Source organism: Grampus griseus (genome assembly GCF_964374135.1).
Source record: "Grampus griseus genome assembly, chromosome: 6".
Taxonomy (NCBI): domain Eukaryota; kingdom Metazoa; phylum Chordata; class Mammalia; order Artiodactyla; family Delphinidae; genus Grampus; species Grampus griseus.
The window spans coordinates 48,694,822-48,707,421 of record NC_139000.1 but is presented as its reverse complement, the minus strand read 5'-3'; the positions used below and the strand labels follow the sequence as shown (position 1 = coordinate 48,707,421).

General features: G+C 39.7%; 1 protein-coding gene across 1 annotated transcript; it reads left to right on the top strand.

Annotated features, from left to right (window-relative positions):
- Window positions 1-6,023: 6,023 nt before the first annotated feature.
- Window positions 6,024-6,464, top strand: LOC309823804 (small ribosomal subunit protein uS8-like; the record flags this gene model as incomplete). Its single annotated transcript, XM_082656383.1, has 1 exon — window positions 6,024-6,464. The coding sequence occupies exon 1, from the start codon at window positions 6,057-6,059 to the stop codon at window positions 6,462-6,464; it is 408 nt and encodes a 135-aa protein (XP_082512509.1). The 5' UTR covers window positions 6,024-6,056.
- Window positions 6,465-12,600: the final 6,136 nt, after the last annotated feature.

Genomic DNA, 12,600 nt, shown 5'->3' with positions numbered 1-12,600 from the left:
AAAAATAGCAAGTGTTGGCAAAGATGTGGATAACAGGGAATACTTGTGCACAGTTGGTGGCAATGTAAACTGGTGCAGCCACTATTAAAAACAGTATGGAGGTTTCTCAAAAAATTAAAAATAGAACTACCATATGATCCAGCAATTCCACTTTTGGGTATTTATCTGAAGAAAATAAAAACACTAACTCAAAAAGATAAACGTATCCCCATATTCATTGCAGCATTATTTCCAATATCCAAAATACGGAAGCAACCTAAGTGTGTCCATCAATAGTTGTATGGATAAAGAAAATGTGAATATATATATATATATATATATATATGGAATAATGGAATATTATTCAGTTATAAAAAAGATTGAAATCTTGCCATTTGTGACAACATGATGGACCTCGAGGGAATTATGTCAAGTGAAATACTGCATGATCTCTCTTAAATACTGACTCTAACAACAAACAAACAAAAAACCGACCTCATAGATACAGAGAATGAATTGATGGTTGCCAGGGGTAGTTGGGGGAAGAGGTAGCAGAAATAGGTGAAGGGGGTCAAAAGGTAAACAATTTTTTAAAAATTTTTTTAAGAAACTTAGTCTACCAGTGGTATAAAGTGGACCACAAAGACAAATTTTGAAATGCACTAAGTGATATGCAGATTTAATACTGTTGGAATTGAGAGGGGAGTTCACGATGTTATAAATGTACATCCAATTATTCCCAACTGATCCAAGACAATGTCGTCATATACAACTCTTAGGGATTTTACTGGCAAAAAAAAGTTTAGCATGGATGAGAGTTAGCTATTCCCCCGCACCCTTGTTTAACAGGATATGATGAAAGTCAGTCTTAGATCAAATTCTGCCTCTCACACCTTTGCTGAGCATTACTACAAGCAAGCACAAAACTGTCATACAACTTGTTTGGTAACTCTGATGAAGTCCTGCTCTTCACCAGTTTGGGTGATTTGATCACACTTTGCATGACAGGTTCACTCATACCAGATGTGATAATATTCCTTTAAATGGACATGAAACAACCAGAAATGCGTTAGACCCGAAGTCTGACCATGGAACTGCTGGGTGTTCAAAATTTGGGAACCACCTCTAAGGGTAAAGCACATAGAACTTACACCCAGTTCACAAAATAATGGGGAGTGTCTGAACATTTTAGCCAATCTATTAATACATATCTTGAATATCTGTAATTTCTCAGTGAGAGTCCATTTCTAACATTCATCATGCTAATGACAAGCCATCAATTTAATAAAAACCCATTTCTGACATTTGCTGTACTAATTAGCAAAGCATCTGTCTGGTATTAATCAATATATGGATAGCAGATGCACTTGTGATAGCACCTCTCTAATCACTTAGGAAGGTAGAGTGGGGCTAGATAATGGAGAATACGGTACAGAATTTCCACTTAGTTACACAGGTTTGGCTTTGGCTTTGTTTTTGTTTTTTAAGGCAGGGGAGTAACAACTAGAACTTGAATTCAGGAAGATTCATTTGACCATCAGATATGAGGGAGTGGGGGACGACATGTGAAAAAGATACTGAAAGCAAGTAGGTGAATAATAAAGCCACAACAGTTGCTGAAGTGGAGAAGTGGAAGAAAAGTACAAGAGCTATTTATATGTAGAATATATAAAATACTGATTCTGCCTACCATGTGTGTAATGTTTGGTCTCTCACATATCACCTTTAACTTTGATAGAAACTATGGAAAATGGATATTATCTTCATTAAGGGTGAAGGTTCAGAGACATTAAATTGACTTCCAAAAGTCACAAACCTAGTAAATGCTAGAATTGCGACTCAGAGCCAGGCAGTGTGCTACACTAAAAAGAGCATGGGAAATGGCAAAGTTTAGGAAGTAGGCAAGCTTGGGGTGAAAGATATACATGCTTTTTTTGGTGAAAGTGTAAAACTAGGACTACCTCTGAAGTGAGTAATTTAGCAATATACTTTAAATAAGTAGCCCCTTTGACTTAGCAAATCCACTTATAGCAATCTATCCCACCTATATACTCTCACATGTATTTCTAAGCATATGTGTGAGAATATTATTAAGTTCAATATTCTTTGAAATAGCAGTAGGTTGAGGATGAGTTAATAAATCATGGTGCAAATATCCATTTAATATAATAATGTACAGTTGTCTGTTTTCTATATACTGACATGATCAGATCTCCAGGATGTATCAATGAAAAGAGCAAAGTACTGAAGAGTGTGTGTGTGTGTATTTGTCATTTGTGTTTAAAAAGAAAACACACACACACACACACATTTTCTGTCTCTTGAAGGATACAAAGAAACTAACAGTGGCTGCCTCTGAGGAAAAGAACTAGATAATTGAACAACAGATTGGGAGGAAGATTTATTTCTCACTAGTCCTTTTGTATGTTTTGAATTATATACCTTTTATTACTTTTTAAATTGTTTTAAGAGAAAAAAAGAGTATGGCCTCTGAACTCAAGGAGAATTTGTTTCTTCTACTTAATTAGCTATGTGGCCATGTCCAAGTTATTATTTTCTAGTTTATTGTGACCACATTATAGAACATATAAAAAAGAAACCAAAAAGTCTCTTAAGAAGCCAACACTCAAGACACAATCACTATAAAACTTTGGTGTAATTCTTCCTAGTCTTTTAAAAAACCTGTACTTCTTTCTGGTTACAAAGTAAACAATTTAACTTTTAAATGTATTACAAAATTTATTGGTCCATGTAAGGTACAGAGATTTATTGATGAAGATTTAGAATAATGAGTAGAAAGTACTTAAATATTTGTTTATTGTTTAATAAATGCATCATATTTTCCTGTTCAGGTCCAGGAACTAGCTCTTCTTTATTGACAAATCACCCTTTCTGGCTAATATTATATCCCACCTGGAGAAAAAAGTAGCAACTGTGTTATTAAATACCATAACTCTTGGGAATTTATACTGAAACAATATAGGTCATCTCACCTATGCAGTCCCCCAGTACCAATTATTTAATGCTGGTTACATTATTGCTCCCTAGAGTGCAGCATCCAGCCACTTCCAGTGATTGTCAGAGAGGGACACTGTGCTCTTTGATGATGAGAGCAAGTCTTACCCTGAGTATGCAGGAAAACAAGAACCATCATTCATTTTCTAGTCATGTAAAATTTACCATTCGGAATTTTATAGCATGAAAATAGAACAACAGATTTTCCAACAGTGACTTCTCTTGAGCTCTTTAGGCCAGAATCACTGCATTCCTAGACCAGGTTCTCACTCTCTGTTGACCACACGCCTGCCTTCCACACAGTACTGCCAGGAGAGGAGGAGAAGCAAGGGGCCCATGTGCAACATGAGAACAGCAGCCCCATTCAGACAAGAAACGTCTGACCCTTGTTGGGCATGACTTAAGACCAGCCTGGGAGAGCACAATGTAGCCACATCAATCCAAGGCAAGACAGGACATAAATTGGAAGGGGCTGTTGGCATTACGGAGCAAAAGTTGCAAAAGCCCTGAGAGCAGGAAGACAGATCATCTTTGAGCATCTTTGTTAAACCACTTTGTTTTGTCTCTGTTACAGTAGTACAGAATTATCACACTCCCATATACAACTGTCTCTCGGTATTCTCAGGGGGATTGTTTCCAGGAACCCTATGGATACCAAAATCCTTGGATGTTCAAGTCCCTTACATAGAACAGTGTAGTATTAGCATATAAGCTATGCACATCCTCCCTGATACTTTAAGTCATCTCTAGATTACTTACAATACATAATACAATGCAAATACTGAATACATAGTTGTAAATACAATGTAAATGTTATGTAAAGAGTTGCCAGTCCTTGGGGCTTCCCTGGTGGCGCAGTGGTTGAGAGTCCGCCTGCCGATGCAGGGGACATGGGTTCGTGCCCCGGTCCGGGAAGATCCCACATGCCACGGGGCGGCTGGGCCCGTGAGCCATGGACGCTGAGCCTGCGCATCCGGAGCCTGTGCTCCGCAACGGGAGAGGCCACAAACAGTGAGAGGCCCGCGTACCACAAAAAAAAAAAAAGAGTTGCCAGCCCATCGCAAATTCAAGTTTTGCTTTTTGGAACTTTCTGGGACTTTTTTTTCCTGAGTTTTTGTGATCCATGGTTGGATGAATCTGTAGATGCAGAACCCAAGTATATGAAGGGCTGACTTTATTGGATATTGAAAATCTTTTTAATATTCATAAATCCGGTAGGCAAGAAAAATAGTATTTTATTTTTGCTCTAATTTAAACCATCATTATATTACTGGGGTTGAGCCTATATTTATGTTTCTCAATCATTTGTATTTCTTCTTTAAATTATCTGTTCACGTTCTGTGCCCATTATTTTCTACTAGGGACTTTTTCATTCTGATTTTTAGGAGATCTATCTATATCTATCTATAAATATATATATATATATATAATCTCCATTTTCCCATGATATAAGTTATAAATAGTTTTCCCAATATACCTTTTGATTTTGTTTATGGTGTTTTTAGTTGTTCTAGATAAGACTTGTTGGCTTTGTGGGGTTTTTTTTCAATTTTGTTTTAATCAGATTTTTCAATTGGTATTTTATGTCATTTCAGAAAGGTCTTTCCTACTCTTAGATGATATCAATAATTTACTCATATTTTCTTATGTTTATACTTTTGCTTTTAAATTTTTGTTTTGTCTATAGTTGACTTTGATATAAGAATGAGGGAGGGATCAAGCCCGACCCCTACCCCCCCAAAAAAAAGCCCAATCAGTCGTGCCAATACCATATACTAAATAGTCTACCTTTCCTCCATTAGTTTGAAATTCCATCTTTATCATCTATTAAACCCCAATCTGTATTGGGTTACATTGGTCTATTACCATATTTTTTAAATGACTAATTCTCGACAAAATATTAGCAAACTGAATCCAACAACACATAAAGAAGACCATACACCATGACCACATGGGATTCATCCCAAGTTCACAAGAATGGTTCAACGTATGCAAATCAATGGGATACACCACATAAACAAAAGACAAAAACCACACCATCATCTCAGTAGATGCAGAAAAAGCATTTGACAAAATTCAACATCCATTCATGATAAAAACTCTTACCAAAGTGGGTAAAGAGGGAACATTTCTCAACATAATAAAAGCCATTTATGACAAACCCACAGCCAACATAATACTCAGGGGTGAAAAGCTGAAAGCCTTCCTGTTAAAATCTGGAACAAGACAAGGATGCCCACTCTCACCTCTTCTATTCAACACAGTATTGGAAGTCCTAGCCAACGCACTCAGGTAAGAAAAAGAAATAAAAACTATCCAAATTAGAAGGGAAGAGGTAAAAGTGTCATTATATCCAGATGACATGATACTATAGATAGAAAACCCTAGAACTGATCAATGAATTCAGCAAGGTAGCAGGATACAAGATTAACATACAGAAATCGGTTGCATTTCTTTACACTAAAAATGAAATATCAGAAAGGAATGTAAAAAAAGAATCCCTTTTAAAATCACACCCCCCAGGCTTCCCTCGTGGCGCAGTGGTTAGGAATCTGACTGCCAATGCAGGGGACAGGGGTTCGAGCCCTGTTCCAGGAGGATCCCACATGCTGCGGAACAGCTAGGCCCGTGTGCCACAAATGCTGAGCCTGCACTCTGGAGCCCACAAGCCACAGCTGCTGAGGCCTGCGTGCCTGGAGCCTGTGCTCCACAACAGGAGGGGCCACCGCAATGAGAGGCCCGTGCACTGCAAGGAGGAATGGCCCCCACTCACTGCAAGTAGAGAAAGCCCACATGCAGCAATGAAGACCCAATGCAGCCAAGAATAAATAAAATAAATTTATATTAAAAAAATTGCATCCCCCAAAAATAAAATACTTAGGAATAAAACTAACCAAAGAGGTGAAACACTTATATACTGAGAACTATAAAACATTAATAAAGGAAATTGAAGATGATTCAAAGAAATGGAAAGATATCCCATGCTCTTGGATTGGAAGAATATTGTTAAAATGGCCATCCTGCTCTTTCCACCATCTTTCTGTGCCGCCATATTGGTGTGCATGAATGTCCTGGCTGATACGCTCAACAGTATCAACAATGCCAAAAAAAGAGGCAAACGCCAGGTTCTTATTAGGCCATGCTCCAAAGTCATCGTCAGGTTTCTAACTGTGATGATGAATCATGGTTACATTGGCAAATTTGAAATCATCGATGATCACGGGGCTGGGGAAATTGTTGTGAGCCTCATAGGCAGGCTAAATAACTGTGGAGTGATCAGCCCCAGACTTGATGTGCAACTCAAAGATCTAGAAAAATGTCAGAATAACGTGCTCCCATCCCATCACTTTCTTTTCATTGTACTGACAACCTCAGCTGGCATCATGGACCATGAAGAAGCAAGACGAAAACACACTGGAGGGAAAATACTTGGATCTTTTTCTAGGAATGTAATACACACATGCAAATAAAATGCCTCAGAGGACATCCAAAGCAATCTACAGATTTAATGTGATCCCTATCAAATTACCCATGAGATTTTTCACATAAGTGTAATAATAATAATCTGGGAAAATATTATGAACAACCTTATGCTAGTAAATCCAACAACTTAGATAAAATGGGCAAATTTCTTGAAAGACACAGATTACCCAAGCTTACCAAGGAAGAAATATATATAACCCGAAGAGCCTATCTATTAAAGAAATTGAATTTGTAGTTTAAAACATTCCCACAAAACTGCAGGCCCATAGGGCAGCACAGGTGAATGCCACTGAACATTTACAAATTCTTCATAAACTCTTTCAAAAAATTAAAAAGGTGAGAATACTTCCCAACTCATTTTATGATTACAGAATTACTCTGACACCAAAACCAGACAAAGATATTACAGAGAAATGGCAAACCAATATTCCTATGTTATAAACACAGATATCAAAAATCCTAAACAGAGGGCTTCCCTGGTGGCACAGTGGTTGAGAGTCTGCCTGCTGATGCAGGGGACGCGAGTTCGTGCCCCGGTCCGGGAAGATCCCACATGCTGCGTAGCGGCTGGGCCCGTGAGCCATGGCCGCTAAGCCTGCGCGTCCGGAGCCTGTGCTCCGCAATGGGAGAGGCCGCAACAGTGAGAGGCCCATGTAACACACACACACACACACAAATCCTAAACAAAATTTTAGCAAATTGAATCCAAAATTTATAAAAAGGGTAATTAATACATTTGACCAAGTGAAGTTTATCTCAAGAATGCAAGATTGTTTTGACACTTGAAAATCCACCAGTGTATAATTCATCATATTAACAAACTAAAGAATATTCATCTATAAATATATAAATAATTATTTCTGATTATGTCAATAGATGCAGAAAATCATTTGAGAAAATCCAACATCCATTCCTGACAAAAACTCTCAGAAAAGTAGGAATAGAAGGAAAAGTCTTCAACGCATTAAAGGGCATTTACTTAAAATCCTACAATTAGCATCATACTAAATTCTGAAAAACTGAATCAATTTTCCCCTAAGATTAGGAAGAAGACAAAGATGCCAAACCTCAACATTAAAGATTCCAGCCAGTGCAATAAGGTCAAGAGATAAGAAATAAAAACCACCTATATTGGAAAGGGAAGAAGTAAAACTGCCTTTTTTTCACAAATGTCATGCTCCCCTATATAGAAAATCTGATGAAATCTATAAAAACTCTACTAGAGCCCGTAAGTGAGTTAAGTGAATTTACAGGATACAAGATCACTATATAAGAATTCGATTTCCAGTTCAAGATGGTGAAATAGAAAGATCCTGAACTCACCTCTCACAGACCCACCGAGTCTACAGCTACATATGAATAAACTTCCTGTGGAAAAAAACTTAAATGTTGGCTGAGCATGGACTACACTGGGCAAATGAGAAGAAAACCACATTAAAATGGGTAGGGGGCTTCCCTGGTGGCACAGTGGTTAAGAATCTGCCCACCAATGCAGGGGACATGGGTTCGAGCCCTGGTCTAGGAAGATCCCACATGCTGCAGGGCAACTAAGCCCATGTGCCACAACTACTGAACCTGCGCTCTAGAGCCTGCGAGCCACAACTACTGAGTCCATGCACCTGGAGCCTGTGCTCCGCAACAAGAGAAGCCACTGCAATGAGAAGGCCGCGCACCGCAATGAAGAGTAGCTCCCACTCGCTGCAACTAGAGAAAGCCTGCGCGCAGCAACAAAGACCCAACGTAGCCCAAAATAAAATAAACAAAATTTTAAAAAAAAGGGGGTAGGAATGGCTGGGACACAATCTTGCTATACATACCACTGTTGATACAGTGACCCCAAATCAGGAGGGAATTCAAAACCCAGAGCTTCTCCCTGAGGATTGAAGGGTATCAATCGCACATCAAGCACTCCAACTTTTAATACTTGCACCTGAGAGATGAACCCCCAAATACCTAGCTTTGAAAACCAACCAGGCTCACATCCACAAGACCCACAAAACTGTAGCAATCTGAGAAATGGCTCTAGAAGGGCTTGCACACTTAGACTCTCCCTCCCCAGGGCTCAGCTGAGGCAGCAGATTGCATTTAGACCTTGAGTGAAAGAGGTTCGTTTTCATGTATTAAAGCATTGGCCTGGGGGGCAGGCATCTATTTTTACACACACATCTAAGAGCTGTTGAAACACTCTCCAGAAACAGAGACTGGTGGGGGCCATCTATGTGCTGTCACTCCGCCTTGCTTAGCCAACAGACGCCCTCTTTTTCTTTCTCTTTTATTCCTATAGGCCTCATTTTTATGCTCCCCTACTTCCTCACTACAGCCAGTGGGCATCATCTTCATGCTCTTAATTCTGCTGTGATCTCGAGCACCAGTATCTCCCAGAAGGGAGATTTTACATGTGTCTGATGCCCTGAGTTTTGCAGCCATTGTCTAGGGCATGCTCGTTGATTGCCTGACTCTAGAGGCCAGGAGAGCATGCATTTCTAGGTCCCCTGGGGCTGTAACAATCAGAGAGACAGTTTTTGGTAGGCTACCACGCCCAGGGCACTGCACAGCAGACTCAAACACCCTCCCAGTCATTCTGTGAGAGAAGCCTATTTGCTGGTCCAGGAGCTTTGGCCTAAGAGATGGGCTTCTGGTTTGATACACAACTAATGGCCTAAGGAAGCGGTCTCAGGGAACAGAGGCTGGTGGGCACAATCTTTGTGCTCTCCCTCTGCCTCACCAGCTCACCAGTATCTCCCAGAGAGGAGCTTATACCCTTGTCTGGCACCCTCATTTTGTAGCTGCTGCCAAGGGACACTTCCACATGATCTGGCTCTGGTAGCCCGTAGAAATATAACCAAAGAAAAAGAGTTCTTAAATAGCTAACATTCCCAGGGCACAGCAAGAGCAAGAGACCCAGGAGCTCAATCTCTCTGTGAAAGAGGCCTATTAACTAATCATCACATCACAGATGCAGCCTGAGGGGCAAGTTTCTAATTAAACACACATCTAAGGGCTGCCTGTAATCTTTTCCACAGACCTCAGAAGGGGGGGCTCTGCCATCCTCCGGAACACCAGCATCTCCCAGAGGGGAGCTCTCACATGTGTCAGGTGCCCTGGCTTTTACATCTGGTGCTCTGGTTTTTGCAGCTACCAACCAGGGGACGTACCTTGACTGCTTCTGCTCTGGTGGCCAGAGGGTCTTGTGTTCCTGGGTCCCAAGGGACTGTAAGAATTGGAGAGGTAGTTCTTGGCAGGCTACCAAATCCAGGACACTGCGCAGACAGAAGACTGAAACACACCCACGGTCATTCTGTGAAAGAGGCCTAGTTGAATCTCCTGGAGCTTTGGCCTGAGGGGCAGCTTCAGGTTTGGCACACATCTAGGGGTCTATGGAGCTGATCTCAGGAAACACAGGCCAGTGGATGCCATCCTTGCACTTTCCCTCTTTCTCACTAAGGCTCAGTGGTACGTCCCAGAAAAGAGCTTATATTCTTGTCTGGAGCCCTGATTTGTATGACTTCTGCCGAGGGGACACCTCCAGATCACCTGGCTCTGGTGTTTGGTGGTCCCACAGGACTGTAGACCAGCCTGTGGTCCCACAGGACTGTAGATATTTGCAAACTTTAAAATCTGCTGTCTCGGGGTTTGGCTTCCAATCTGTCTGAATCTAAGTGTTGACTGAGAGCCTCCCCTTTTGGGATGTGTAGTACAGGTCTTGGCACACCTTTAACTACTGGGAGCTATTAAAAGTATAATAGTTGCTTGGACAATCACAAAGGTTTGAGAGACAACCAGAGGCTAGGGCAGGGTTGAACAAGATTCATCTATACAAGGCCACTCCTTTTACACTGAGAGAAGTGGTTGTTTAATCTACTTCAAGAAACCAACACAGGGAGTCAAGAAAATGAAGAAACAGATGAATATGTTCCAAACAAAAGAATAAAAGCTCAGGAAAAAAAGAAAACCTTAACAGAATGTAATTTACCTGATAAAGTGTTCAAAGTAATGGTTATAAGGATGCTCACTGAACAGGGGAGTAAAATAAATGAACACAGTGAGAAATTCAACAAAGAGATAGAAAATATAAGAAAGTACCAAACAAAAGTTACAGAGCTGAAGAATAACTGACCTGAAAAGTACACTACAGGGTTCAAAAGGAGACTAAACAAAGTAGAAAAAAGGAACAGTTAACTTGTTGACAAGGTACTAAAATTCACCCAATCAGAGCAGCAAAAGGAAAAAATAAATATAAAAAAGAAGATAGCTTAAGGGACTTATGAGAAACCATCAGATGGGCTAACATTCATAACATTAATGGGCTAACATTATAGGGCTCCCAAAAGGAAAAGACAAAAAGGGGCAGAAAAATTATTTGAAGAAATAATGGCTGAAAACGTCCCTAAACTGGGTAAGGAAAGAGCATCCAGATCCAGGAAGCCCAGGATCCAAGTTCCAAATAAGAGGAACCCAGAGATCCACACCAAGACACATTTTCTTAAAATGTCAAAAGTTAAAGACAAGGAGAGAGTCTTAGAAGCAATAAGACGAAAACAACTTGTTACATACAAGAGAATTCTCATAAGACTATCAGCAGATTTTTCAGCAGAAATTTTGTAAGCCAGAGGAAAAAGCACTATATGTTCACAGTGCTGAAAGAAAACAAACAAATTACAACAACAAAAACTTCCAACCAAGAATACGCTACCTGACAAAGTTATCAATCAGAAGTGAAGGAGAGATGAGTTTTCCAGGCAGGCAAAAACTAAAGGAGTTTGTCACCACTAAACTGGTCTTTCAAGAAATATTAATGGGACTTCTTTAAGCTGAAAAGAAAGGGTATTAATTAGAAACAAGAAAACATATGAAAGAATAAATCTCACTGGAAATGTAAACATAGAAAAGGTAGTGGATTAATCACTTTTAAAGCTAGTATGAAGGTTGAAAGACAAAAGTGGTAAAAATAACTATGATTACAACAATAAGTAACACACAAGATAAAAAGATATAAATGTAATATCAAAACCATGAAAGTTGGATGGAATAGAGTAATTGTGTAGAGCTTTAAAATGAGATCAATCTGGGCTTCCCTGGTGGCGCAGTGGTTGAGAGTCTGCCTGCCGATGCAGGGGACATGGGTTCGTGCCCCGGTCCGGGAGGATCCCACATGCCGCGGAGCGGCTGGGCCCGTAAGCCATGGCCACTGAGCCTGCGCGTCCAGAGCCCGTGCTCCACAACAGGAGAGGCCGCAACAGTGAGAGGCCCGCGTACCGCAAAAAAAAAAAAAAATGAGATCTTAAGTTGTTATTGACTTAAATAAGATTCTTATTATATGTAAGCCTCATAGTAACACAAAGCGAAATCTTATAGTAGATATACAAAAGATAAAGAGAAAGGAATTTAAGTATACCAGAAAGGTATCAAACCACAAAGGGAAAGAGGAAGAGAAGATGGGAACAAGAGGAACTACGAAACAACCAGGAAAACAATGAACAAATGGCAGTAAGTCCCTACCTATAAATAATTACTTTAAATGTAAATGAACTAAATTCTACAATCAAAAGAGAAGAGTGGCTAAATGGATTAAAAAAAAAAAAGTCACACCTATAGGCTGCCTATAAGAGACTCACTTCCAATGTAACGACACACAGAGACTGAAAGTGAATCTATGGAAAAAGATATTCCATGCAAATAAAAACAAAAAAAGCTGGGGTAGCTATACTTATATCAGACAAAATAGACTTTAAAACAAGGACTGTAATAAGAGACAAAGAAGGGCATAATGATAAAAGGGTCAATCCAACTAGGGACATAACATTTGTAAATACGCATCCAACACAGAAGCACCTAAATGTAAAAAGCAAATATTAAAGAGCTAAAAGGAGAAATAGACAGCAATACAATAGTAGTAGGGGGCTTTAATACCCCACTTATATCAATGGATAGATCGTCTAGGCAGAAAATCAATGAAGAAAGCATGGCCTTAAATAACATATTAGACTAGGTGAACTTAACAGATATATACAATATACAGAACATTCCACCCCAAAGCAACAGAATATGCATTCTTCGAGTGCACATGGAACATTCTCCAGGATAGATTAAGTGTTAGGCCACTAAACAAGTCTTGATAAACAC